Source organism: Palaemon carinicauda, chromosome 26 (genome assembly GCF_036898095.1).
Source record: "Palaemon carinicauda isolate YSFRI2023 chromosome 26, ASM3689809v2, whole genome shotgun sequence".
Taxonomy (NCBI): domain Eukaryota; kingdom Metazoa; phylum Arthropoda; class Malacostraca; order Decapoda; family Palaemonidae; genus Palaemon; species Palaemon carinicauda.
Window position 1 is genome coordinate 38,370,563 of NC_090750.1, and position 27,834 is coordinate 38,398,396.

The 27,834-nt window shown below is 44.2% G+C and overlaps 1 protein-coding gene across 2 annotated transcripts in view; it reads right to left on the minus strand.

Annotated features, from left to right (window-relative positions):
* The window catches only part of mute (muscle wasted), a 421,459-nt gene extending 401,136 nt beyond the window's left edge, over nucleotides 1-20,323 (minus strand). For both annotated transcript variants that reach the window (XM_068349571.1, XM_068349570.1), the window contains exons 1-2: nucleotides 20,176-20,323; nucleotides 5,033-6,074 (exon numbers count right to left, since the gene is read on the minus strand). In XM_068349571.1, coding sequence (XP_068205672.1) covers nucleotides 5,033-6,006 — 974 coding nt within the window. In that variant the 5' untranslated portion in view covers nucleotides 6,007-6,074; nucleotides 20,176-20,323. The remainder of the gene's footprint in view (nucleotides 1-5,032; nucleotides 6,075-20,175) is intronic.
* Between the last annotated feature and the right edge of the window lie 7,511 nt (nucleotides 20,324-27,834).

Below are 27,834 nucleotides of genomic sequence, written 5' to 3' on the forward strand. Positions count from 1 at the left end.
TTCCCACTTCGATTGGTAGACTCTAATGGAAGACGCTCTCATTGCACTGGCTGCTTCCTTCGAAAAGCCTCTAGCTCTCGAGAGTCTTTCGATAGTCTGAAGGCAGTCAGACGAAGAGCGTGGAGGCTTTGGAGTACCTTCTTTACGTGTGGCTGACGTAGAAGGTCTACTCTTAGAGGAAGACTACTGGGAACGTCTACTAACCATCGAAGTATCTCGGTGAACCATTCTCTCGCGGGCCAGAGGGAAGCAACTAACGTCAACCTTGTCCCTTCGTGAGAGGCGAACTTTTGCAGTACCTTGTTGACAATCTTGAACGGTGGGAATGCGTAGAGATCCAGATGTGACCAATCTAGGAGGAAAGCATCTATATGTATTGCTGCTGGGTCCGGGACTGGAGAGCAATAGATTGGAAGCCTCTTGGTCAGCGAGGTTGCAAAGAGATCTATGGATGGTTTACCCTAAGTGGCCCAAAGTCTCTTGCACACATCCTTGTGGAGGGTCCATTCGGTTGGAATTACTTGCCCTTTCCGACTGAGACAATCTGCTATGACGTTCAAGTCGCCTTGGATGAACCTCGTTACTAGGGAGATGTCTTGACCTTTTGACCAGATGAGCAGGTCCCTTGCGATCTCGTACAACGTCAGTGAGTGGGTACCTCCTTGTTTGGAGAAGTACGCCAAGGCCATGGTGTTGTCCGAGTTAACTTCCACCACTTTGCCTCGAAGGAGAGACTTGAAGCTTTTCAAGGCCAGATGTACTGCCAACAGCTCCTTGCAGTTGATATGCATGCTCCTCTGACTCGAGTTCCACAGTCCTGAGCATTCCCGACCGTCTAGTGTCGCGCCCCAGCCCACGTCCGATGCGTTCGAGAAGAGAACGTGGTTGGGAGTCTGAACAGCCAGGGGAAGACCCTCTCTTAGGTTGATATTGTCCTTCCACCAAGTCAGACAAGACTTTATCTTTTCAGAAACCGGGATCGAGACCGCTTCTAGCGTCTTGTCCTTTTTCCAGTGAAAAGCTAGATGGTATGAAGAGGACAGAGATGTAATCTTCCTAGTGACACAAATTGTTCCACGGATGACAGCGTCCCTACCAGACTCATCCACAGCCTGACTGAGCAGCGTTCCTTCTTCAGCATCTTCTGGATGGATAGCAGGGCTTGATCTATTCTGGGGGCTGATCGTCTTGTTGTTCAGCAACGTCCTCATCAGAGGGTTCCTCATCCGAAAACTGATGAGGAAACGGCAACGGAGTGGGCAACGTCTGGCTCGCTGAGTCCGGTCGCACTGGTGCATGCGTGACGGAGCCGGACGCAACATCATGGAACTGCTGCACAGTCTGTGAACTGTCAACAACCATGGGTGCGCGAGGAAGCACAGCGTCAACCGAGACTGTCTAGACCATCTGGGTTGTGCAGTCAACACCCTACCGGGTTGCTGAGGTTGACGCACTGCGTCAAAACAAGTCACCTCTGCTGGTTGTTGAACGTCCTGAACGTCAACAACCACCTCCGAGCGTCGCTTAACGACAACGTGCGGCTGGCAACCCACACTGGGTTGCATCGGTGGAGGAACCACCTCAACTGGCAGACGTGAGTAGGTTACCTCAGCGTCAACAGGGCGCACAACCGACCGGTTGGAAGGATGTTGGCCAGAAGGTTCGGTAGCAACCTTCTCCGCATTAAAGTCCTCTATCAAGAACGCAAGCTTGGACTGCATGTCTTGCAGCAAACCCCATTTAGGGTCTACGGGAGCAGGTGCGGCCACAGACGGGGTTAGCGACTGAGGCGGTACCGCTTTCCATCCCTGAAAGCATTGTTTATGCATGACATAATTGTACAGCAAAACTTCAAAGGCTCGAAAACAGCTGTGAAGTTGACCTGTAAAAAACTTGGAGCGTCTCCTGGCCAGGCGCCAGGGAGAGTCTACGAGATTTGAGAAGTCTATCTGGGCAGAGGCATGAACTCCCAAGCCGAGAACTTCTCTCGTGTCATATCAGACTCTCGCTCTATAAGCCAGTTTAAAAGTAGGGAAAGCAAAGGCTGTATCCCCCAAACTCCTCCTGGTGAAAAACCAGTCGCCTAGCCAACGTAAAGCTCTCTAGGAGAGCGAGAGAGCACTAGCTTAAAAACAACGGCTTCGAAGTAGCTAGGCCTAGTGTAAGCTCTGACGTTTAGGCGAACGAGGAGCAGCAGTTACAAAAAGATCCGGACAAAGATCCTTAAAAAAATCATCATGATTTAATTAAAGTCCATAGGGGGCTAAGCAGCTTTAGGCTCCTCTCCATCTGACAGAGTCCTCAAGGGAATATCAGTAGGAGGGGGAACAGCAACTTCCTCATCTACAGGAACCTTGTCCGATAAAAGCTGAGTCTCAAGCAAGGGAGAGACCTACCGTGGTGGCAATGCTTTACAAGCAGAGTCCACACTCACTGGTGCATTAGTACCGGACCAGAACGCAACGTCATGTAACTGCTTGACAGTCTGTGAACTGTCAACAACTGAACTGTCAACCACAACAGGTGCGTGAGGACGCACAGCGTCCACTCGAGACTGCTTTGACTGCCTAGACTGAGCAGTCAAAACAACTCTAGAATGCGGAGGTTGACGCACAGCGTCAAAACAAATCAACTCCGATTGTTAGTGAACGTCTTGAACGTCAACAGGAGCATCAGCAAGTGGCCTAACGTCCAAATGCGGCTGAAAAACCACACGAGACCGCATCGAGTGTGGTTCTAAACAACCTGACTGACGTGACTTAGCTACGCCAACGTCAACAGTAAGCACAAAGGAACGTTAGGTTGGCTGAAAGCCAGGATATCGATGAGATAAACGGCTAGACTCAACGGACTAATCGGCAGAATAGTCTTCCATAAGGGAGGCAAGCATATACTGCATGTCTTGCCATACAACCCATTAAGGATCAACGGAAATGGTTGTGGTAAGAGACGAGGGTAACGTCTGTGACCGCAACACTTTGCCAACAAAAAAGACTCTCGGAGTCTGTGTTACACTTTTGTTAGGCGACGAGCAGTTATCCGATGACTGCATAGGGTCAGAGCTGTCCTAATGGCTGTAACCAGGACGCTGGACCTGTCCTGAAAGGACTGACTTTCGCTTAAGGGCTTCGAAACCTTGTGACAGGTTTCTTATGCGAAAAGCCTTCGGATGACGAGGAGAAACAACGTCTCTCTCGTCTTATGGTAGGGGAGATCTTGGTAAGATACACCCGATACCATAGAGGGAAAACGTCTGTTCGTTGATCAAGGCCTCTTGAACCCATAAGTCGTTTGACATTACTTCTTCCCTGGGCTTGGGAGCATGCAAGAGGTCCCGGACTAGGTGAACGACAGGCACGAACAGACGAACCCTCGGACGCAACACTGTAACACTTTGCGCATATCACTTTATCACTTCGATTTTCTGTTTTGCACTTATTTCACTGAAATCAAAACTTTTACTGATTTCTACCTGAAACACGCAATTCTACCCTTCATTAAAAGGTAGTAATTGCGAAATCAGTCGTATAATGCAAGCTCATTAATACCAGCAAAAAACAGAAAACATATTTTAAGATAAATAAATCAGTGGCTGGGAAAGAGACTAAACACTAGTTCATATAAACTACGTTTTCAATCTCTCACCGCATATAGCCTGGGGACGAGAATAAAAAACTAAAAACGTTTTATCCTTCCTCCCCGTACAGAGACTAGGGACGAGAGTAACTCGAGAACAACGTTACCCGCTTGAACGGAACGTTTTCTCTCCTCTCTCTCCCTCCGTCTCTATCTCTCTCTCTCTCTTTCTCTCTTGATTTCGCACCTAAGAGAAGAGCCCAATTATATTTCGTCAAAAAAACATGTTATTTGACTAAAGGAAAAAACTGAAAGGTTTTTCAAATAAAAAGTTCCTTTAAAATAGAATCTAAAACATTTAAGCTAAGAAAGAATGAACAAAACGTCAGAATCGATTTACTCTTACTGCAAAGTGAAACCGTGATACACTCTATCTCTATCGTAACGATAGAGCGCATGTTGAACGTCCTGAACGTCAACAACTGCGTAGCATAAACTAAACGTTAGTTCGTCTTTGAAAACAGTACGAAGACTATCAAAGAAATTCTTTCATAAAATATTACATTTAAAAAGTTTTAAATCCTTAGCTCTTTAAAAGCTAATTACGATATAAAGGGCTCAACGTTGATTAACTTCGGTTTCCAAGTTAGGACCGCCTACTCTCAGGAAAGGTCGCATATAAACAAAACATTAAAATTTATTTTTATATGTTTATAATAAATGGAAAGTTAATCGAAGAGGCCTAATAAAGGCGGAGAGATATAAAATATATAGAGGAAAATCTATAAATAATTTATAACGTGATAAGATAATAACTAAAAGCCTAAACACACTTCCGTCTAAGGGAAGGGTCGGCCATTTAAAAGTCAAAGAAAGTCCATACTCTCTTTGTCACCATAATTAAATCTATCCAAAACGAGTTCAAGATTTAAGATGAAGATAAAACACCTGTATTGCGAAAGCTCAAAACTAGAATATAGTACTTCACCAATTAGATGTGAAAAACTCCAGTTTAGCAACAGCGAGTAAAGTACGTCTTGTCGACACCTCGACAGAGAGAAAATTGAGTCTTTGTTTACATGAGAGCTGGGTATCTGGTCGACAGATGGCGCTGTTAGGCACACCCGCAACCTGTGTAGCGATCGCTGGCGAGTTTTTCCGTAGAGTTGTCTGTCGAGCAACAGAGTTGCAGCTATATATTCACCGGCTAAGTTAAATATTGAAAACCCAAGTTTGCAAAGACACCGAAAGCATGTTTGTGCTATTCAGTTGCAAGAATCAAAGTGATTATTCAATGGACCTTCTGCTCCCCTTCACTGGCCGCTAACTCCCAGCTACTGTATTGTAGACACTTGGTTTTAAGTTTTAACTGCCGAGTTCCAACTGACCTGGAATCAATTCTCATATTAAAGGATGAAGGTTTGTATTGGTGTAGGAACAAATGACCTTTACTTACCTTGCATTCAGGAAATGAAGTTCTTCTAATAAATCTTCAGTGGGAAAATCCTCTTGGTGGGAATTATCCGATTCACTTTCTGTAGCTTCAAAATCACTTCCTAATGGGGATAGCACATTATCTTTTGAAACTTTCTCCAACAGCCTTTTCTGTGGGGAGAAGTTTTCGCTAACCATTTGCTCTTTAAAACTGACTTTTTCTTTCATAATAATTGTTTCAGATTTAAAATTTCCAGAGTTTTTATACTTTATTGGGCCCTTTCTCTTTCTTCTGGATCTCTGGTTTGGTGCTTCTTTTTGGGGTGAACGTAAAACCATACGTGAATCTGATGGGAGTTTAGAAGATTCTTTCATTTCACAAATTATTTCATCATCTTCACAAACATTTTTTGTCTTCTTTAGAGCATTTGTTGATTCCCCTTCATATTTTCTTTTACAGGCTCTTGATGTTTTATCTTTTTTAAATTTGACATCATTTATATTTCCAATGTCTTCACTCCCAGAATTCTCCTCTTTCGTATCAAACACACTAGCATCATCCCTACATTGTTCACTGCTATCAAAAACCTTATCATCCCTCTCCATTTTCTGCACTGCTAATTTTAATCCTTCCATATCGCCTGTGTTAATTTTTTGTACAATAGACACTCTTGAATTACTTTTTTGGGTAATCTTAGATATCCTTTTATCATCAGAGGCACATTTTGTTCTTCGGTCCTTTCTAATTTCCTGCATAATCCCAGTTTCTTCATCCAAACTTTCATTTCGAGATCCTATCTTTGAATCGATAAAACCATCAACTTCGCTTTCCTTCTCAACAACTGCTGAGCCTTTTTCGGTGACCTCATTGCCCTTAACAATCTTCTCAAAGTTAGGTTTTGAGGGACTCTTACTTTTTGTCCTGCTGGCTTCATCTTTCATAGAACTTTCATTTCTCTTGGATGGTGAACTTCTTACCTTTCTGAACTTATCCATGACTTCCAATTACTCTATAGTTTCCCTCAAAGATTTTCATGTTTAGGTAATTGCTGCCAAACCAAAACCTGTAAAAAAATATTAACAATAAAAAAGGAAATGATCTACTTTAACGACATCTTACACTAATACACAAAACAGGATTTCATTTAGTATACAGTTTATCAATGTACAGTTAATTCTGTTTTGGTCCAGCATCCTTAAAATAACCTGAAGGGATCAAGATAATATGTAAACTGTAATATTTGTAATGATTTTCATACTTTAGACTCACAATGTTAATATGACAAATTCGAAGATAATTTGTATTTTTCCTAACCATACAAACCTTAGCTATATACATTGGGTTTACCTTTTAGAGCAGCTGAAATGGCGAGCCATTAGAATTTAACGAGGGTGTATTACCCCTGCGCTAGTTAGCGGGGGGGTAGGGGAGTGGTAGCTAGCTACCCCTCCCCCCCCTCACACACAGATGAATGCTCACTTTCACTTAGAGGTAGGACTTGTCTTGGGGGACAGGGCTGGCGGGTAAATATGTGTAAATAGCTAAGGTTTGTATGGTTAGGAAAAATACAAATTATCTTCGAATTTGTCATTTGTTCCGTAACCGAGATACAAACCACGCTATTTACATTGGGTGACTTACCCATTAGGTAGGGTGGAAAGTCCCCAGCCATATTGGCTTTGGCTTTACCCGGGGACTCAGAATCCGAGTGAGTTGCACTCGAGAAAAGGAGTCCCTGCACCTCACAAGTTCCTTGCTCCGCAAGGAACCGTGTAGCCAACATAAGCTTGTGTGTGAAGGAAGAAGTGTGACCCGTACTAGGCAGTTGACTTGGAGTTCCAGAAGGAACTCTGGGTTAGGACGTTCCCAATACCACCTCGTCAGGGTATGGGGGACGCGACAGTATTGACTCAATACTCGGAACACAAGGAAGCATGGTTTACCAGCAGAGGTTCAAGGTCAGCTATGCAGAGACCAGGATACTGCCTCCCCGTAGAGGGGATGATGAAGAAAGAAATAAGGGCCAGACATACTTCTTTCGTTCATGCAGACTAAAACCTGATAAAAATGCCCTCAACCTTCTGCTACCTGTCCAAAAAGGAGCCTGAGGTAAGACCAGCTGTTGTGTAGCCACCACAACAGCTGTGGGTCATGCCCTGCAGGAAGCGGGCTGCGAAGGTCATTAGACGCTTCCAGACTCCAGCTTGTAGCACCTGCGTCACAGAGTAGTATTACTCGAAGGCGAGGGACGTTGCGATGTATCCAACATCGTGCTGTAGGGCGACGTGACGGGGGAGGGTCTGGAGACAGGTCGAGATGAATGTCCTTGAGTCCGGGCTGAAGAAGTATACTAGTGACTCTCCCCCGTGTCCTCCTTGTGCTCCCAAATCGGCTGCAACTGAGGACAAACTGCAGCTGTTCCCAAAGCTAACCTCTCGATTCCTTTACTGGCAAGAAAGAGAAGGTCTTGGGACATCAGATACAGAATGGAGACTCGAAATCTTGAATGAATCGGACCGAAGGGCCGGGATCCCCAGATTCTGAGTCTAGCCAACAACTCAGGAGCGAGCCTGAATGTTGCCCTCCCCTCTTCCTTAGAAAGGGGGAGTCGTAAGAGACCAAGAAGATTGCTTACACACTGGCCGTGGCCAGAGTGAGCAGGAGACCCAAGGCGGAATACAATCCGAGGCCTGTCGTAAAGGGTCTTGAGAAGATCTCTTAAAGGACTAAAAGTCCGAGCCATGCTCCAAGTTGGAGGTCTTCCTCCGACTAGGGCAGGGACGATCGTAGCTTAGCATGAGCGAGGATAGATCCAGCGGGCAGAAAAAAGTTATTCCTTTAAGCCTGAAGGTCAGGGAAAGGCTGAGCGACAGGCTTCATTGCCGAGAGCAGAAAGAAGTTTCCTCCCGCCGAAAGGCAATAAGACCGTTATTGCTGGAGAAGAGGCCTCAAGGGAAGAGGTATACTGTATCTCCCACGGCACCAACCACCTTAGACTCTTCACTTTTCCTGGGAGACCCCTGTGGATGACTATCGCAGATGACGCGACCTCCGTAACGCGACTGTAGCGGGTTGTCTCTTCTTGAGGAGGAGGCGTAGCGTCTCCAGGCATGAAGCCTAAGCGACGCCCCGGTTCGGGAGAGATGTCGCAGTGTGGTTGCTTGAGTAGTCTGCGCCGTGGGAGAAGCTCTCCCGGGAGTTCCGTCAGGGGAAGCAGAGGGTCCAGAAACCGTTCTGCGCATAGCCCCAGTGGAGCTCTCCCATTGAAAGGTTGACAGACAACCTGGTCTTGTTGAGACCCATTGTCCACAGACAAAAAGGAGGGAAGACGCAGGCGTCGAAGTTGTCCCACCATCACCGGAATGCATCTTGCCAGAGTCTCGGGGTCTGAGACTGGGGGGGAAGAATAGCGGAAGCTTGAGGTTCCAAGCTGTCGCGATCAGGTCCCCCAGACCAGTACTTGCTGGTTACCCAAGGTCAAAGACCCCCAGGTACACTCTCTCTACGAGGCTCTGCTCGGATAGTCTGAGAGAACATTCCCCTGCCTGGAATGAGAGAGCCGATGGTGGTATTGAGAGAATCTCAATCATCCCGGTATCTCTACTGCAAGATGTGAAGGTGTGAAAATGCATCCCCTGCTGGTTAGAATACGCCAGAATCATGAAGTCGACGCGCACGGGGCGACTCGGCAGGAGCTGTAGGATCTGTAGAGGGGCCAAACTAAGGCCCCTAAGCCTGCCTGAATGATGGAGAGGTATCCTTCAGGTCTTGACCATAGGCCTGGACCAGAACATGCCCCCCCCCCCCTTTCCTTTGACGAGTCCGAGAACAGCATCAAGAATGTGGGGAAAGGACGAGAATATCCACTACCATCAAGAGGCTCCATAGGTTAACACCCATTGCAGGTCTAATAGTTCCGCTGGTCCCATAGGGGCCAGGAAGTCCAGTTAAACATTGCCTGAAGCCACCAGAACTTGGATCGCTCCACATGGAACTTATCCTGAGGCGACCGTTCGGACTATAGACGGGTCAATGAGGAAAGGAGAACTAGGAAACGTTCCAAGGTAGGGCTGAAAGCTCTGCTTGACTGAGAACAGGTACTGCGACTCTCCTCAGTCTTGCCACAGTCAACCGAAAGGAAGGCTCGGAGGATGTGGTAACAGAATCTGGCGTCCCCAGGTGGTCACCCATCCAAGTACCGACGTTGCTTAACCTCGCTGGACGGACGAGAAGCGGGGTTTCCAACGTGGTAAGGCCGTTGACTCAATATCATGGCCAGATACTCCAGATGTTGAGGCAGAGGAAGAGAAGGCTCCAAGCAAAATACCATGAGCCCACACTCATGGTAAGCATCCGGAAGCTTGTCCCGGCGCTGAAGAAGGTCGAACCCGAGCCTACCAGAGTTGACCTGCCCTCCAAACAGCAGAGGACGCGGAAGCCTGCCCCTGAGCGGCCAAGAGGAAGGCAGGGAGAGTTCTCTGGGGAAACAAACCTGCTATGCCACGGCGGGATAGCCACACTGCATCATAAGCAGGAATACTTGCAGTCTAGGCTGAATTCGACGAGCACCCTGGAAGATGGATGGAATGGAAACTGAAAGTACCCGTCCTTCCGATCCAGGGTTTAAGGAGTCCTGTCGCCTCGTTACCAGTCTGATCGATTCTGCTGGTCTACGCTGGCCGAAGTTTGTTCGACAAACTTGATCAGGGCTGAGAGGTCGACTACGGACATCCCCTCTCAGATCCTTCCTTACAAGAAAGGATCGACTGAGGAGGCCGGGGGTGAAGCCGTCGATGATCCTAAGGAAGACCTTCGCCTAAGGTATGGATCATTCTGCCCAACCGGGCAACTCTTGCCGACGCTATGGCATAGAGGTTCAGAGACACTGAATTCGCTGACAGAGACGGCAGGCGCGATATCCTTGGCTGATCACAGAGATTGTGCGGGAATGGGCATTGGGAAGCTGTCATCCGGAATGCATGTTCTGACTCTTTCTTTTCCCCCTTTGAAGCGGGACTGGCAGCGAAGTCTCCTTCGTCCACCACCGAGAGCTCGTCTCGGGGTGGGTCGCGGTCGTCTCTAGGGCGGCTGACTATTCCTGCAGGTCTGGAGGTCCTGGATGGTCTGGCCTTCTGGTTTCTTCCGGAAATCGAGTGCTCTCATCAAAAGGGCATCTTCTTCCAAAGTGGAAGGGAGGAGACTGGAACATGTTTCTTGTGAGGTTCCCTTGGCTGAGATAGCGGTGAACCAGGAGAGCGCGTGGAAGGAGAACCAGGGAGGCTTGGCCTTGTTGTTGATGGCCTCAAAGGAGTCAGTTTCACCCTAAAGGATGAGATGGTATCAGGGACTCCTCTTTTCCTCTTCAGGGGAGAGACACCGAGGTTCTTTGCCAAGCATCCGCTGGGGCCAAAGGATGTTGAAGGCTCGTGGAGGCTTCCGCAGAGCAAGCTGAGAGGGCAGGCCCGAAAGCTTGCACAACTGCCCTGAAAATGGCGCCCAAACATGACAAATTCGAAGATAATTTGTATTTTTCCTAACCATACAAACCTTAGCTATTTACATTGGGTTTACCTTTTAGCGCAGATGAAATGGCGAGCCATTAGAACTTAACGAGGGTGTATTACCCCCGCGCTAGTTAGCGGGGGGGGGGGGGGGGGGAGTGGTAGCTAGCTACCCCTCCCCCCCTCACACACAGATGAATGCTCACCTTCACTTAGAGGTAGGACTTGTCTTGGGGGACAGGGCTGGCGGGCAAATATGTGTAAATAGCTGAGGTTTGTATGGTTAGGAAAAATACAAATTATCTTCGAATTTGTCATTTGTTCCGTAACCGAAATACAAACCACGCTATTTACATTGGGTGACTTACCCATTAGGTAGGGTGGAAAGTCCCCAGCCATACTGGCTTTGGCTTTACCTGGGGACTCAGAATCCGAGTGAGTCGCACTCGAGAAAAGGAGTCCCTGCACCTCACAAGTTCCTTGCTCCACAAGGAATCGTGTGGCCTACATAAGCTTGTGTGTGAAGGAAGAAGTGTGACCCGTCCTAGGCAGTTGACCTGGAGTTCCAGAAGGAACTCTGGGTTAGGACGTTCCCAATACCACCTCGTCAGGGTATGGGGGACGCGACAGTATTGACTCAATACTCGGAACACAAGGAAGCATGGTTTACCTGCAGAGGTTCGAGGCCAGCTATGCAGAGACCAGGATGCTGCCTCCCCGTAGAGGGGATGATGAAGAAAGAAATAAGGGCCAGACATACTTCTTTCGTTCATGCAGACTAAAACCTGATAACAATGCCCTCAACCTTCTGCTACCTGTCCAAAAAGGAGCCTGAGGTTAGACCAGCTGTTGTGTAGCCACCACAGAGCGATAGAAAACGTACCGAGACTCCTGTGGGTTACGCCCTGCAGAAAACGGGCTGCGAAGGTCATTAGACGCTTCCAGACTCCAGCTTGTAGCACCTGCGTCACAGAGTAGTATTACTCGAAGGCGAGGGACGTTGCGATGTATCCAACATCGTGCTGTAGGGCGACGTGACGGGGGAGGGTCTGGAGACAGGTCGAGATGAATGTCCTTGAGTCCGGGCTGAAGAGGTATACTGGTGACTCTCCCCCGTGTCCTCCTTGTGCTCCCAAATCGGCTGCAACTGAGGACAAACTGCAGCTGTTCCCAAAGCTAACCTCTTGATTCCTTTACTGGCAAGAAAGAGAAGGTCTTGGGACATCAGATACAGAATGGAGACTCGAAATCTTGATGGAATTGGACCGAAGGGCCGGGATCCCCAGATTCTGAGTCTAGCCAACAATTCAGGAGCGAACCTGAATGTTGCCTTCCCCTCTTCCTTAGAAAGGGGGAGTCATACGAGACCAAGAAGATTGCTTACACACTGGCCGTGGCCAGAGTGAGCAGGAGACCCAAGGTGGAATACAATCCGAGGCCTGTCGTAAAGGGTCTTGAGAAGATCTCTTAAAGGACTAAAAGTCCGAGCCATGCTCCAAGTTGGAGGTCTTCCTCCGACTAGGGCAGGGACGATCATAGCTTCACATGAGCGAGGAAAGATCCAGCGGGCAGGAAAAAGTTATTCCTTTAAGCCTGAAGGTCAGGGAAAGGCTGAGCGACAGGCTTCATTGCCGAGAGCGGAAAGGAGTTTCCTCCCGCCGAAAGGCAATAAGACCGTTGTTGCTGGAGAAGAGGCCTTAAGGGAAGATGGATGGAATGGAAACTGAAAGTACCCGAACTTCCGATCCAGGGTTTAAGGAGTCCTGTCGCCTCGTTACCAGTCTGATCGATTCTGCTGTTCTACGCTGGCCGAAGTTTGTTCAACAAACTTGATCAGGGCTGAGAGGTCGACTACGGAACTCCCCTCTCAGATCCTTCCTTACAAGAAAGGATCGACTGAAGAGGCTGGGGGTGAAGCCGTCGATGATCCTATGGAGGACCTTCACCTACGGTATGGATCATTCTGCCCAACTGGGCAACTCTTGCCGACGCTATGGCATAGAGGTTCAGACACTAAATTCGCTGACAGAGACGGCAGGCGCGATATCCTTGGCTGATCACAGAGATTGTGCGGGAATGGGCATCGGGAAGCTGTCATCCGGATGAGTAACCTTAAGCATCCTCCCAACGAGAAACCTGCAATCCTAGAGTTCGTGAACTCTGCCGCTCCTTTTAGGAATATGCCCCCCCGGGGGAGCCTCCCGTGCCATCTGTTCCTGACAGGAGGAAACTGCAATTGGACACCTTGTCCCAGTTGTCGTAGCCAATAACTTAGGCCGACGTGGTTGAAAGAAAAGGGCGCTGGAGCCCTGCTGAGTCTGGTAGAAAGCGCCTTGGAGGAGTGAAAACGGAAGTCGATTTCCTCCGCACAGCCGCTGTCTATGTCTCTGTCCTTGGGCACAAACAAACTCTTCTCAAGGATGGAAGGGTATCTGAGGTCGTCGACCTCCACAGATTAGACACCCGAAGGAAGCCCTCAGTCACGCGTCCAGATGGTACAACATCGAGCTTGTCCGCAAGTTAGATACTTAACGACGAAAGGCCAAGGTGCCTGAGCTCGAGAGGAGGAAAGTACCCATGATCTTACTGTAGCTTCCTTGAACCAAACCTCGGGCCGTAACCGAGGAGGGAAAGGACCTGGTAAGCCCCCAGAGGAAGGGGTAAGCAGTCACCCCTTTGCCGATGGCGAAATCTCGAACGGAAAGCCCCCCGCCAAAAATCCTTCCAGGGAATGACGGGGAAGGGCTAAGCCAGGTTCTGGAAAGAGGAGTGTTGCTCAGACCTCCCTGAAGTTTCTTCCTATTCTTGCAAGTGCCATGCTCTGCGTTTACGGGGTGAGGCCGTATTCTGGAAATACGCTCCAGAAGAACTCGCCAGGCTGGCCATGCTGCGAAAACTCCAATGGGAATCGTGGTCGCAATCTCCCTGGATCACGCGTGATGGTAATTCAAAGATTTGCGCGTGGGCAAACGTGGAAGCAGCCATGCGCGGTCACGCAGGAACGCAAACGAAGGTGAGCGAAGGAGCGCAGAAGTAGGGCGAGCGTGGTAGGAAGGGCGAGAGCTGGTGGTCAGCGAGCGATAACCCATAGACGAGCAATGGATACTGCAAGAATTAAGCCGACGTTCGTGCGAAGAAACACTGTAGGTTCAACCGATGGAACACCGTCGGTTCGCGCGACGGAACACCGACGGTTCGCGCGACGGAACACCGACGGTTCGCGCGACGGAACACCGACGGTTCGCGCGACGGAACACCGTCCGTCCGCGCGATGGAATACCGTTGGTTCGCACGCGGGCGAACATTGGAGAGCATGTGCGCGGACTTGCATGAGCGTAGACGGGCAGGCACGTGGGCGTGTGGGCGTGCAGGCGAATGATCGCGCGGGAGCGCAGGCGAGCGGTCGCAAGGGTGGGCAGGTGAATGAGCGCGAGTCCGAGGCGGCGAACGTAAGCGTTAGCGCGATGGCGAGGAAACACGCTGCCGCGTGGGCGAGGAAGACCACTGGCGATATGGATCAACAGGCAATCGGTGGTGAGCTGGTGAGCGCTAACGCCCAGGTTGGCGATGGCGCGTTGTGGCATGTCGACGCGTTGGCGAGCGATGGCGAGCAGCATGCGCAGGTGGGCGATCGCGCGATGGCGAGCAGCATGCGCAGGTGGGCGATCGCGCGATGGCGAGCATCATCCGCAGGTGGGCGATCGCGCGATGGCGAGCAGCATCCGCAGGAGGGCGATCGCGCGATGGCGAGCATCATCCGCAGGTGGGCGATCGCACGATGGCGAGCAGCATGCGCAGGTGGCGAGCTAGTAGCTGGCGAACCAGGTTCCTTCAGAAGTGTTGGAGAACGTTGGCGTGCCGGCTGTAGACAGGTGATCGCTGATGTATAGAACGCTGTTGAATAGGCGATACTAAAATCGCCTGTGCGCGCTGGCGAGCAGGTGATCGCTGGCGAGCTGTAGGCAACGCGTGGAAGCCTGCACATAGGAGAGTCCTTGACCCAGACCTGAACCGAAGTTCTAGATCGCGAGGGCGAACGTGGGCGCACAGGGCGCGTAATAGGAACCAACAGGCACAGCAGGGATGATCATCATGAGAGCGCTAGCGATCAGGAAGCGCTGATGAGCAGGAGAGCGCCTGTGCACTAATACTGAGCAGGAGCAGGAGAGAACACAGCAGAAGGGCGCGCAGTGGAACCCTGACACGCAAGGGAAGAATCCCCGTGGGAGGCAACCCTTTGCCCCGAAGGGAACGTTGTCCGTCGGGAGACAGATGTCCATCGGAAGACCATAGCCTGTCCGCCGGGAGACTGATGTTCGTTGGAAGACCGTTGTCCGTCGGGAAGACCGTTGCCCGTCAGAAGACGAGATCAGACTGCTGTCCATCTGCACCAAGGCGGAAGATCAAGAAAAAGGAGTTGTAGGCTGCAAACGGAGATTCAAACAGGCGCCTCTTAGCAACCTTATAGGGAGATGAGAGGCCCTTACGACGAGGCGGACGGTGGGCCTTACGGCGAGGGAGGCCAACAGCAACAGCAGCAGAAGAATCCTCCGAAGAGGAGTCTCTATGAGTGTACTCTCTCGCGAACGAAAGAGAAACACTTCGTAAAAGAGACTGGTCAGCCAGTGACCTAAAAGGAGCAATCCTCCGAAGAGGGGCTCCTGCAGTTGCCCAGCCCCTTGAGCGAATCTGCAGGTGTGACCGCTCAGCACCAAGAGCATAGTCGCACGAAAAAAAAGGCAAGAGAAGAACCCCCCAAAAGGGGAAAAACTCAAGCCTGGACAGGAAAAACTTCCCTCGGAAGGAAAGTTACCCACCCAAGGAGGCAAGCCTCCTGAGAGTTCTAAAATGAACTGGAGAGCTGTCCGTCGTCACGGGAGTACTTCCAGTAGAAGGAGACACGCCCCTGACGAAAATACAAGGGGGAAGGCAGCAACAGCCGAATCCCCAGGCCTCAACAAGACAGCTCACACCGTTGCCATATTACAGAAACGAACTAGATCGGTAACTGTAAAAAAATAAAACTAAAATCATTAGTACACATTCATTCCCCCGGGAAGGCTCCGAAGAGGAATCCCGAGGGAAAGGAAACAAGAATTACACAACAGGCACGTGCCCTCACAACCACTTACACTCACGGAAGGAAAGCTGTAACCAATACAGAATTATAACAATTATAATTATGAAACTATGTAATTATGTAATTTAAAAATGAATGAACACTAAAGAAAGAACGAAAACCCCGAAAGGAATCGTTCTACAAGCTGAAAAAAACAACTACAATTAGATTCATAAACTAATTGAGACAAACGTACGGAGTAGCAACCTCCCCACACGGAAAGGAAGCTACAAGGGTGTAGTAACACGTAGTAACAGGGTGAACAACCTCAAGAGAGAGAGAGAGAGAGAGAGAGAGAGAGAGAGAGAGAGAGAGAGAGAGAGAGAGAGAGAGAGAGAGAGAGAGAGAGAGAGAAAGACCAAAGTCAAACTCGATTGCCACCCATAAAATTACGCCGTGGTGGCCTAACTGCCGAGGACACCACGTAGATATCGTACACTACACACACAAATCTGAAAAGGAAACTTACTGGTTTCTATACTCAAATATATATACAAACATGAAAACATGTTTACATATACAGTATATTGAGTAAAAGAAAAGTAAGCGATTAAGTAAAGACAAAACAAACAATGGCTGCCAAGAGAGGACCAAGACAAGAGACGTCTGTCACAGTCCAAGCCAAAAGTGAAAGTGAGCATTCATCTGTGTGTGAGGGGGGGAGGGGTAGCTAGCTACCACTCCCCTACCCCCCACCCGCTAACGAGCGGGGGGGGGGGAGGGGGGTAATACACCCTCGTTAAATTCTAATGGCTCGCCATTTCAGCTGCGCTAAAAGGTAAACCCAATGTAAATAGCATGGTTTGTATTTCGGTTACGGAACAAAATCACGTTTTTCTCCAGTTTTTGCACACTCAAGTCCCAGGTTCCCACCTGTGTCCGTCAGGAAGGGTAGTCCATAACAATAGAACAACTTATTTGCAGTGGAAATAAAGGTCAAATTTGTTGAAAGCACACTACATTTATTTACTGTAGGAAAATCTGCTTTTCCTATTAGAAATGTTGTCCCGTGTTTTTCTATAATCTTACCAGAGCCTTTGTAATTTGTTGGGACAGGGTTGGGATCACCAGAAAATAAGAGTAAAAAACGTCAGAAATACGCTGTTTTTCTTTTGCGGGAGTTATAACCTAATGAAATATTACTGAATTCACTAGTTTTGTAAATGCTTGTCCCAACAATCTACATACTAGGACCACTCACCGCATGACTGTCAGAAACTTGTGAGAGCAGCCAACAAAAAACGCGTTGGAACACCGAGAAAACCCTAGTTTTGTGCTTGGTATTTCATACAATATCATATAATTGAAACTTCTCTTGTTTGTCCCAACGTTCTACATATTAGGAACACTCTGTGTATAAAAATGTTGGAACCCTACCTTCCCAAAGAACAAGGTGGGAACCTGGGACTTTGGGTGTGCAAAAACAGGCCAAAACGTGATTATTTAACATTTTTGAGATTTGTAAAATGCCACAGAACCTAACAAACCCACTTAATCTAGTAGTTCCCCCGTCACATCCCCTAGCCAGGGGCAAGCAAACAGGGCAAAACGTGATTATTTAATACTTTTGGGTTTTGCAAAAGGCAAGAGAACCTAACAAAACCTGCTAGGCCTAACCTAACCTAGTAGTTCCCAGGTCACAACTCCTAGCCGTGGGTGAGCCCCCGGACACTCTTAACAGGTCACAACCACTAGTGAGACTTGTAAAAGGCCACAAAATCTAAAAAAACTCACCTAACCTAACTTAGTAGTTCCCAGGTCACAACTCCTAGCCAGGGGCAAGCCCCGGACCCCTTTCCCAGGTCACAACCTAACCTAGTAGTTCCCAGGTCACAATCCCTAGCCGGGGACAAGCCTCGGACCCCCTTGCCATGTCACAACCCCTAGCCAGATTTGTAAAAGGCAACAGAACCTAACAAACCCACCTAACCTGACCTAGTAGGTCCCAGGTCACAGCCCCTAGGCGGGGGCAAGCCCACGGACCCCCTTCCCAGGCCACAAACTAAAACAAAATAAAAAATATAATCTTAAAATTATAAAGTAAATCACAAATAAATCTCTCTCCTACACAACTACGCAATACAAGCGATGGGCAGCACTCTAAATTACATCTTAACCACACTGTAATAATAAAAATGTTACTCAGGATTATTTTTATGCAAGTTTTTTTTGTACCTCCAATTATACACAATCGTCCTCAAAGCATCAAGCTGATCGATAAAAGTAATAAATTCAACGTCTCAAAAAAAAAATTATAGGACATGCGTCTGTCCATCACGCCGGTTAATGTTAGAAAGGCCGACCTCAAAGGCTCGGTCAGGTCAATCTTGGGTTGCGGCGGGGAAGGGGGATTTTAAAAATTTAGAAATCATGCGGCCAACAAAAGCAAGCCTACAGGTGTACGAAAAAGAAAGGACAGTTCGGGTAGGCGGATTCCCACTAGCTTAATTCTCCTAAACATCTTGAGTAGATGTTTCCTATCCTAACCTTTGGTTGTATATATAACAAATTAGTGGTTCGGCATAATTCCAGGACGTGTCCCGACAAAGAACACTCTCAACAAGGGGGTAAGAATGTAGATTATTGGGATTAGCAAAAAAACATAAGTCCAAATATCACTAAATTTTCAAGCTTGCGCCACCGACTGATAGGCTAATGGAACGCGACCCTATGGATGTTATTTTAGTTAGGCAGGAAGCAATACTTGGGGGAAATTTTACAATCGAGTAACTTGGCATTTTTCTATCATAAAGCAGTCCCATCACAATTAAATACTTGTTGAGGTATGTAGGCTTCCTGGGCAACAAGAGAATTAAAGCATTGAATTAATTCCTCAGCAGCCTTCACATCTGCACTTGCTGCTTCGCCATGCCCAACAACTTAGTGGATGCCAATTAGTTTTTTTTTAAATTTTCAAAGCAGCCACGGCTGGCTTTGAACTCATCTCCAGTGCCTTGCGAGGACTCTCCTCCCTCCTCACCTGCATCCCGTTCAAGGTCATTGAAGATGGCAACAGCCTTTCCAGAAATTATGGTTCCTGTAACCGAGTCACCAGCCAGTTCCTTTTCCTTTATCCGTATCAAAATTAAGCGCTCCATCTCATTATGCAAATCAGAACGCAACTTTGACACAATAGTTACGCATTTAGAGGGCTGCACCTTCTTTATTGCATCCTTTTGTTTGAGAATGATGGATATGGTGGACGCATCGCAGCCATATTCAGCAGCCAAATCACAGACTCTCACACCTCGTTCATGCTTTCCTATTATCTAATGCTTTATTTCCATTGATATAATTTTCTTGGTTTATTTCTTATCCCCATCCGTATCCTTTGACTTAGGACCCATGCTTCACACAATAAATGTTAATAAAATACAGGAAAACACACGAGAATCATAAACACACAACAACACAACATTTTCTATACGACGACAATGAACACACTGGAAGAGAAAAGTTTGGTTAACCTCGTGTGCCGAGTGATCGTTCAGATCGATTAGGGTAGCCAAACAAACATGCTACAACCTACCGATGGTGTCACGTGATTTTTGAAATCGTATCTCAATAAAATCATCATATCTTGGGGCGTAAATATAGATACAATGTATCATCGTATTTAAAAAAAATTGTATCTTATTGCATTCGTATCTCAAGGTATTACTGTACATACATACGGTATTAGAGGAGCCAAATACTTAAATGTCGCGAGTAAAAAATAAGGAGGATTTGCTGTACAAGAAAATGAGTAATCCTATTGGTCAAAATAAAGGTGGACGGAGTTTATGCGCAGAAGTTATAACACTGATTAACACGTATGTACATAAGAACGAACGGGAGCGAATAAAACCGCTTCATAGAATGTCAACCAACAAATGAAAAATATATTAGTAGAAAATATTGATAATTTGTGCAGTTTCACATGGATTTATTATAGGTCCAAGAAAAAATATAGAGAGAAGAAAAGGTTTGTTTTACCATTATGTACCGTTTTCTCACACCCAAAACCCCGGGTTCCCAATGGGGGGGTTCCCCATTATTGGCGTATATATATATATATATATATATATATATATATATATATATATATATATATATATAATTGACTAAGTATTTATTTGCGGCGAAAATGTGTCATTTTCGAAGAAAACGGACGTTTTTCTGTAGGCTAAAACTGCTTTTAAGGAGGGAATTTCCCTCCGTCCGTAACTATAATAAAACCATAATAACCTCCTATTAAGGTATATAGGATCATAATAAAGAACATTTACCCCATAATGAAAAATTATTTGACAATTAATAAGAAAGATATCGTCTTTCTCAACAAATTACCCCAAAAAACTCATAAACGGATGGTTTGACTAAATAATCATGGTGAGAAATGCATAAAACACAAGATAGCGAGTATGAAAAATATATGGTTCATGTATTTGGCTAGAAATGAAAGTATTTAATATTTACCAATTTTATCAAAGTCATTCATTTGGGCCCCTGGGGTTTACATTTAGCTGGGATAATCTTAAAGCTAAATATCTACGGTAGCTTACCTTGAAATGAAGCCTAAGATGATCGTAAAACTGCAGAAAGTTTCGATATATGATTAGATTAAAACACGGCACCAAATCCACACTAATTAATTGACATTTGTTAATTATTTCCAGCCGAATTCACATTTGGGAAATTTTGTTTAATAACTTAGCTTGAGTGTAAAGGTCATAATCTACTACAACTCAAATCTACTGTTCTACAGCCAACTAATTGTTGGATCTTGGGTTATTTAACCTTTGTAACGGCGACCCTGTGTTTTTTGTTTTTTTTATTTGGCTGGGTTTCATTTTTCCTGTGTTGTTTTTGGCATTCTTTTAATATTTTTCTCTGATTTCCCCCAATCCATAAATATAATTTCTATATTTAAATATGTTTTCCCCATTTCAAATAGTAACAGGCTTTTTATTATGCCTTCTTTCTTTCTTGTGTGTGGTTCCATCAGTAAAAGGCACTCACTTCTTATGGTACTGAGTTGTTGGTAGTCTAATTACAAGTGTATCAAAGTTTTTCTTCCTTTTTAACAATATTTAAATTTTGTCTTAGCATTTTTAAATTTCTTCTGCAACTGCAGATCCGGTGTGTTTGTGAGGCCTACTCTAAAAAGTAGCTCCGAATCTTGTCCGTTTCCTTAAATATTCACTTTATTTCCTTCATATATGGTTTTTTATCTATAGAATAGTTGTATTTTTTGTAATTTACTTTTCTTTTTCATATCTTCTTCCTATATTGTTGAGGCCAACTATTTTAAAACTTAATTTAGATTTTTTAAGTTGAGAAGGTCTTGGATATTTAAGTTCAGAACCTAAAGATGTTGTAGGTTTTCATCTACAGAAGAGTTGTAAAGGAGGCTATTTTACTTTTTTATATCTTCCTCCCATATTGTGAAATCCAACGATTTTATTACTTTTTATGGATTCTTCACTTTGAGGAATACTGAATTTTTCAGTTCAAAACTTGAAAATATTCTTTTTGGCCATTTCAAATGTTTTTAAGCATATCAAGAAATATTTCTTTCACCAATGCATTTCTGTTGTCTTTCGTGATCTATTTCAGATAGTTGAATTTTGTTTTCATATATCTAGTGTAGTAACGTTGGAACTCTTCGTATTAATCTATAACTTTTTTATGCTTATAACTTACATATCTCCTCTATTGAGTGCAGGAGACTTGGTAAGAGCGTAGGGCCGCCCCCCCCCCCTCTAAAAAAGAAAAAAAAAAAACTTTCCTATCGTTAGCCTATTGCAGCTTCCGGGTGAGATGAAGGCTGTCTGGTCTAGGAATCTAAGGGCTGTAGTGAATATTTATTTGTTCTTTATATTCTTGGAAGTAGTTTTTCTTGCTTGAAATTATTGTTCCTAGATATTTGATTGAGCAGACTACTTTGATACCTTCACTTTTAGGTGATGGGAATTCGTTATTATATGCGAGCATGTTGCTTTTTGTTTTAGCTTTACTTATTCCGAGTCCCCATTCACTGGCTATGAAAGGCAGTACCTTTATTGATATTTTTTTTTATCTTCCATAGTATGTGTGATTTGCAGTCCATCTTCTGCAAACGACCTTCCACAAGGGCCAATGCTGGCGCCGTTGCTATTCAATATCCATACAAATGACCAGCCAAAGCACCAGAACATCCACAGGTAAGCTACACATATGCAGATGATCTGTTCATTTCCACACAATCGGCCTCCTTCACCACCATCGAAGAAAGACTGTCAAACGCCCTGACTATCCCCCACACCTACTACAAAAAGTGGCACCTCAATGGCAATCCAAGCAAAACTCAGGCGTGTGCCTTCCACCTGAACAATACCAGGCAAAATTAAAGCTAAAGATCAAGTGGGATGACAAATAACTGGAAAATAACCTTTATCCACTCTACTTATGTGTCACCCTTGACAGAGCGCTCTCCTTTAAAGAGCATACAAACAAAAAACAATAATGAAGTAGTAACTAGGAACAACCTCCTCTGCAAACTCGCCAACACCAGTTGCAAGCCTAGCACTTTGTTACTCTACTGTAGAATATTGTGCACCAGTATTGGCAAGATCATGCCATGAGCATAGAGTAGCCCCAGCGCAAAATTAGTCCTAAAATCAAAACATCAACCATCTTTTTTTTTTATATAAAATAGCCGGTATACCACCATCCTATATCCGACGAGAAACGCAATCAAAAACTGAAAAGCATAAACAATTAATGACTCTAGGCATCCACTCCACAATTATCAGGAAGTGAGGCAAAGACTGAGATCCCACAAAAGCTTCGCAACAGTGGTTGGACTAGAACCAATCCATGCAGCTGCTCGTAGGGTAGAGAAGGGGCAGGAAAGTGACTGACGACCATCCAATGAGGCGCTGCCCAGCCCAAACGAAAGCCTGCCCAGTGGAATTACCCTCACCAGGAAGGCCCTGGTAACCATAAACAAAGCAAAGGTAAAAGTGGCAAAAGGTGCAGATAACCACCACAAATAGGGACTAGCCACCAACCCTGAATGACCATGTGAAGCAACACCACAAACAATTGAACACATCCTACGAGGGGGCCCACTGTGAGTTGGACATTGGTGCGATAAGATATGATGATGATGATGATTATTATTATTATTATTATTATTATTATTATTATTATTATTATTATTATTATTATTATTATTATCACTGCTAAGCTACAATCCTAGTAGGAAAAGCAAGATGTCATAAGCCTAACTGCTCCAACAAGGAAAATAGCACTGTGAGGAAAGGAAATAAGAAAACAGATAGATGCCTTAAGAAGTACCTGCCAGGTTGTGCAAATGACAAGACAAACTATAATCTCAGATGACCTAGGAACCACTTGGTATCATAAAACAAAAGTCTCCAAGGGGGTGCAACGAACGTGCACATTTCTGGATTTGGCCCATGGACCATAAGTTCCTCCATCCTGGCCTTGGATGAGATATTCTTTTCATCTGGTTGTTTTAAGATTCTGCCTGATTTCCAAGATCACTCAGTATTGACATTATTCCAGGACACATTCCGATTAATGCGAAGTTTTGGTAGCTCTTTTGCTCCCATGGTCTATGACTTCTCTATTGTTAACTTTCGGTGCATCTTTGGGTTGCTTATCTCCTCTTTCATCTGTTTCACAGGCAGTTGAGTCACAATTTTCCTGATAAACATTGCTTCAGCAGGACTAGCAGATTCTTATCTTGGCATACTTCTCTGTTTGAGTAGTGCAAGATGCATGTTCGTTTAAACAATTTTCATTGGGTTCTTCACTATATCTACTACAGCCTTGTTGGTGATAAGGTTTGATGGTCAATGTTCCAATCTTTGATGAAGTTCTGGAATTCGTGACTAGTGAACTGTAAACAATTGTCTCTAACCAAAGTCTTAGGTCTTCCAAATCTAGCACCCATCTTCTCGATTCCATGAGTAACATTTCTCGTTGTTGGAGATTTCAGGTACTCGTACTCGATGAAATTGGTGCAATAGTTTACAACTATAGGATAGTCACGTTCTTCAAGCTAAAATAAATGGCATCCAATCTTCTCCCAGGGTTGACTTGCTAAATCATGTGTGATGAGTAGCTCTTACTGACTGGCTTCAGCTCTTGATAACTTTGACACTCATTTGCCATCGTTTCAACTTCTTTGAGTACTCCAGACTAACAAACAGTTTCTCTCACTCGCCTCATCATTGTTTCTGGAGCATTGTGAGATGCGTGCAGTAGCTTTTTAATCGCTAGATGATAACTTTTTGGTGTAAAGACCCTTTCACCTTTACATATCATATAATTTTCATGTGCTGATGTGTCTCGAAAATCAAAGAAAGTTTTGGTTTCATCCACTACTTATGTTTGAACTCAGGGCAATCATGTAGGATATAATCTATCAGTTGTTGAGAGAGTAGATCATTTGCAGTTCCCATCTGGACTTCTTCCATCCTCTTGTCAGGTAAATCTTGAGGTGCAAATGAGCAGATTCTTGGATCTGACGTATCACCTTGCGCTTTCAAGTAGACTTAGCATACCTTCCAAATATAAATTCTCTCCTTTCATTCATACAAACTCATAATAATCATAGTAAAAAAAAAGAAATCCTCATCACCAGTGTCTGAACTCGCTTGGTTCCCGAACTAAATGGTTTTGCTGAGCTATCTACTTGGAGAACCAGTTCCTTGTAGGATCATAAATTGCAAGTACGGGTGAGTTGAACATATACTGTTTTATTTACTTGAAGGCTCAGTCACATTCTTCAAACCAGACCAATTCAACCTTTTTCCATAACAACTCATAGATCGCCTCTCGATCCTTAGCAAGGTTTGGAGTGTAACAAGCTAAATACTGTACCATAACACAGAAACGACAAACTCAGCCTTATATATAGACATAGAGAATATACTAGAATCATACTAAAACACGTGAACCTCTCTACAAGTTAAAAAAAAAAAAAAATAAAATAAAATAAAAAAAAAAAACGATCTACCTGAATGGTGACCAAGGTTCTGGAAATATGTCCAGTACGTCCAGTCCAGTACGTACTAGATCATCAACATCAATTTTTTTTATGGATATTTGGGCTTGGTAAAATAAAGTCAATATTCTAAGGATATTTATTTCTCAGGTTCCTGGTTCCTAACTGCTCACTCTGTAAAATAAGTTCGTGGGAACTCTGTTACTTAAACTTGTAAGCTTATACATTTTATTACTGTAATTGAGATTTTTTTCCTGTACTCTAAACGACTTTTTTAATGAATATCTTAATCTTTGATTTTATCTCATTCTACATTAAAATCAGTTGGGATAATACCTCGTTATCAGTTTTGACAACTTATTGTGGTAAGTTTTGGTATTTTTTAATTCTTCTTTCAGATGTATTGCCCTACTTACATAGTCTATACAACCAGCTCCCTACCAGGATTTTGCAACATACCTCCGCCTATATCTTGTTCATTTAACTGTCCTAATTTTGGTCATGAAAATAAATGTTCTTATTATTTTTTCGTCTTTGCATAGGTCTCACACGTCATCTCTGTATTTCTCCCTGAAATTTGCTTTTAGCTTGAGTATATTTAGCCTTGCCTTCATCATAAGGATTGGCTTATCCACATATTCTTCTCTGATATAAGGCTGTGGGCTATTTCCTTCTATGATTCTCAATTTTTCACCTTTCTTCTTTTCTTCAATAGTTTCCTCTATATTTTCCATTATTATTTTCTTAATTCCTTTTTTTTTCTGGGCCGTTTTCCCCTAACTTCCTATTCCTTCTATTTCCATTCTATATTTATAACAAATTTCTTCAATGATGCTACTCCAGCACTTTCCATAGGAGTTCTTCACTTGACACTCAATTATCTCTGATTATTCTCTTTTCATCAGCGTTAATGAATTCAAGCCCAAATTTATGTAGACGATATAATGTTTCCTAGCAACAATAGATACAAAGTAAAATGAGAGCTATAAGAAATTGCCACAGTCTCGAAGAATTAAAGAAATTTACTTTTCGCACGAATTCACAGAAGTCAGCGGTATTAGTACTAAGACAAAACAGAAGTTGGAAAGGTTAATGGAGTAGTTAGAAATGGAAGGATGGAGACAGTTAAGGAATATAAATACTTAAGAGAATGGTAGACTACTCATAAAAGGGAATCCATAGTCTTAGCATAAGTAAAAGGAAAGCAAAAATAGAATACACGGTGCAAGAAGTTAGGAAATATGGATACAGTAACCGAGTAGGAGATTTGGGATCGCCTGTGAGAATAAAGATTTATGAAACAGTAGTAGTACCTACAATACTTGCAAATATTGGGACATGTGGTGTTTTAAAAGAAAAATAAATGAAAGAACTAGAGGGGATACAGTGCTAGACCTTGAAAGGAATGTTTGAACAGGTGCAACCACATCTTATTGGGGGATAATAGCGAAAACAGGAACATGGCCACTTGCAAATAAAATAGAGTATGGATAGGAGATACTGTTTCATTACATCATAACATCATATGGTAAACGATTAATTAAGTGGGAGACCAAATAAGGGGACCATATGGGGAATCTTGGGGAAAATTTTTATAGAAATGTGCAAGAAATCGGATACCAAAATTGAAGAATTAAGAAAGTATAAAAAGCAAGAACCCAAGAAATAGATAAGAATTAAAGTGGCAAAGGAAATTAAAAGAAAAATAGAAGAAAAGAAAGCAGAAATTACCAAACCGAGGTTTGTAAATAGTAATGGCAGAAGGGATTGCATAGGAGAACTTAACACTAAGGAAGCAGTTATAGTTAAGAAAAAAAAGATGAATATGATAGAATTAAAAGAAAATTATAGGAGCAGGAATGAAAAGGACAGACCTTGTTTGCTGTGTAGTGAGGCAGATGATACAACTGAGCATATGTTTAGCTGTAAGGAATTAAGAAAATTTAGAAGCATTTGCATAGAAATAGGAAATTTAGAAACACCAACTAAAGATGTTGCCCGGTATATTAGAAAGGCCCTTGAAGTTAGAAGCAAAAGTATGCAAGCTGCACTGTCTGTGTTGGAAGTAACTAATGATAATGAACTTTCTGTTGATTGAAGCACTTTACAACCACGCTTCTAGTAGTGTGTCCACAATGAGAGTGTTGTGGAGAGAGCAAGTCTGAGCATCCCTCCTCCTGGTTCCTGGTTCTTGAGTGCTCACTCGTCAAAACAAGTTTGCGGGCACTCTATCGCTTTATAGATAGGTGCAAAGCTTCTAAGCTTATTCTTATTATTGTTATTAAGCTTATATATTATCTGTGCCTTAAATAAATTAATAATGAGGTTCTCAATCTTTACTTTTAACCTATTCTACTTTGAAATCGGATAGGATAACACCCGGCTATCATCAGTTTTGGCAACATATTATGGTCAGTTTGGGCTTCTTAAATTCTTCTTTAATACGTATTGCCCTACCTGTAAATGCAGCCAAATCTCTGCTAGGATTTTTTAGCGTACCTAAACTTAACGATGAACCTGGAACCTCAAAGATATAAGGCTATGGAAATCGAAAAGTATTATCTCATATCAATGTAAAATATTTTGTGTGAAGACTGCTTTCAATAACCTTAAAGAGCACTAAGTCAATGTCTTTCACAATAATGTATTGTCGGTGCAAAAACATCTTGCGTATCAATTAACTATAATTTAGTTCACATACAAGGCTCTAGTAAAACAATATTGGCAAATAAGAATAGATTTATTTCATCTTTAAAAGCACACGAACATAAAATAACATATATCATAAAGCACATTGAAAGAAAACACTCATGATTTCACACATATGTGTAAATGAATACTGTACTGCAATTCATAGTTTAATGAACATGGAGAGAGAGAGAGAGAGAGAGAGAGAGAGAGAGAGAGAGAGAGAGAGAGAGAGAGAGAGAGAGAGAGAGAGAGAGAGAGAGAGAGAGAGAGGTTCTAACTTTATGCAGGTCTCCATGAATGTATCACATAGTTACACATTTAACGTTTATGCAAACATGGTACCGATTTAATGACAGACTGACATGCATATTTATTCGAAAATACAAGCATTTTTTGATAAACGCACTTCCTCTGATGCACGTGGGTAGTTAACATTAATGAATCAATTTCCACAAAATAATTTTTGTTGTTTGCTATCGTGTCAAAAATATACATTAAGTAAAGGCAATTG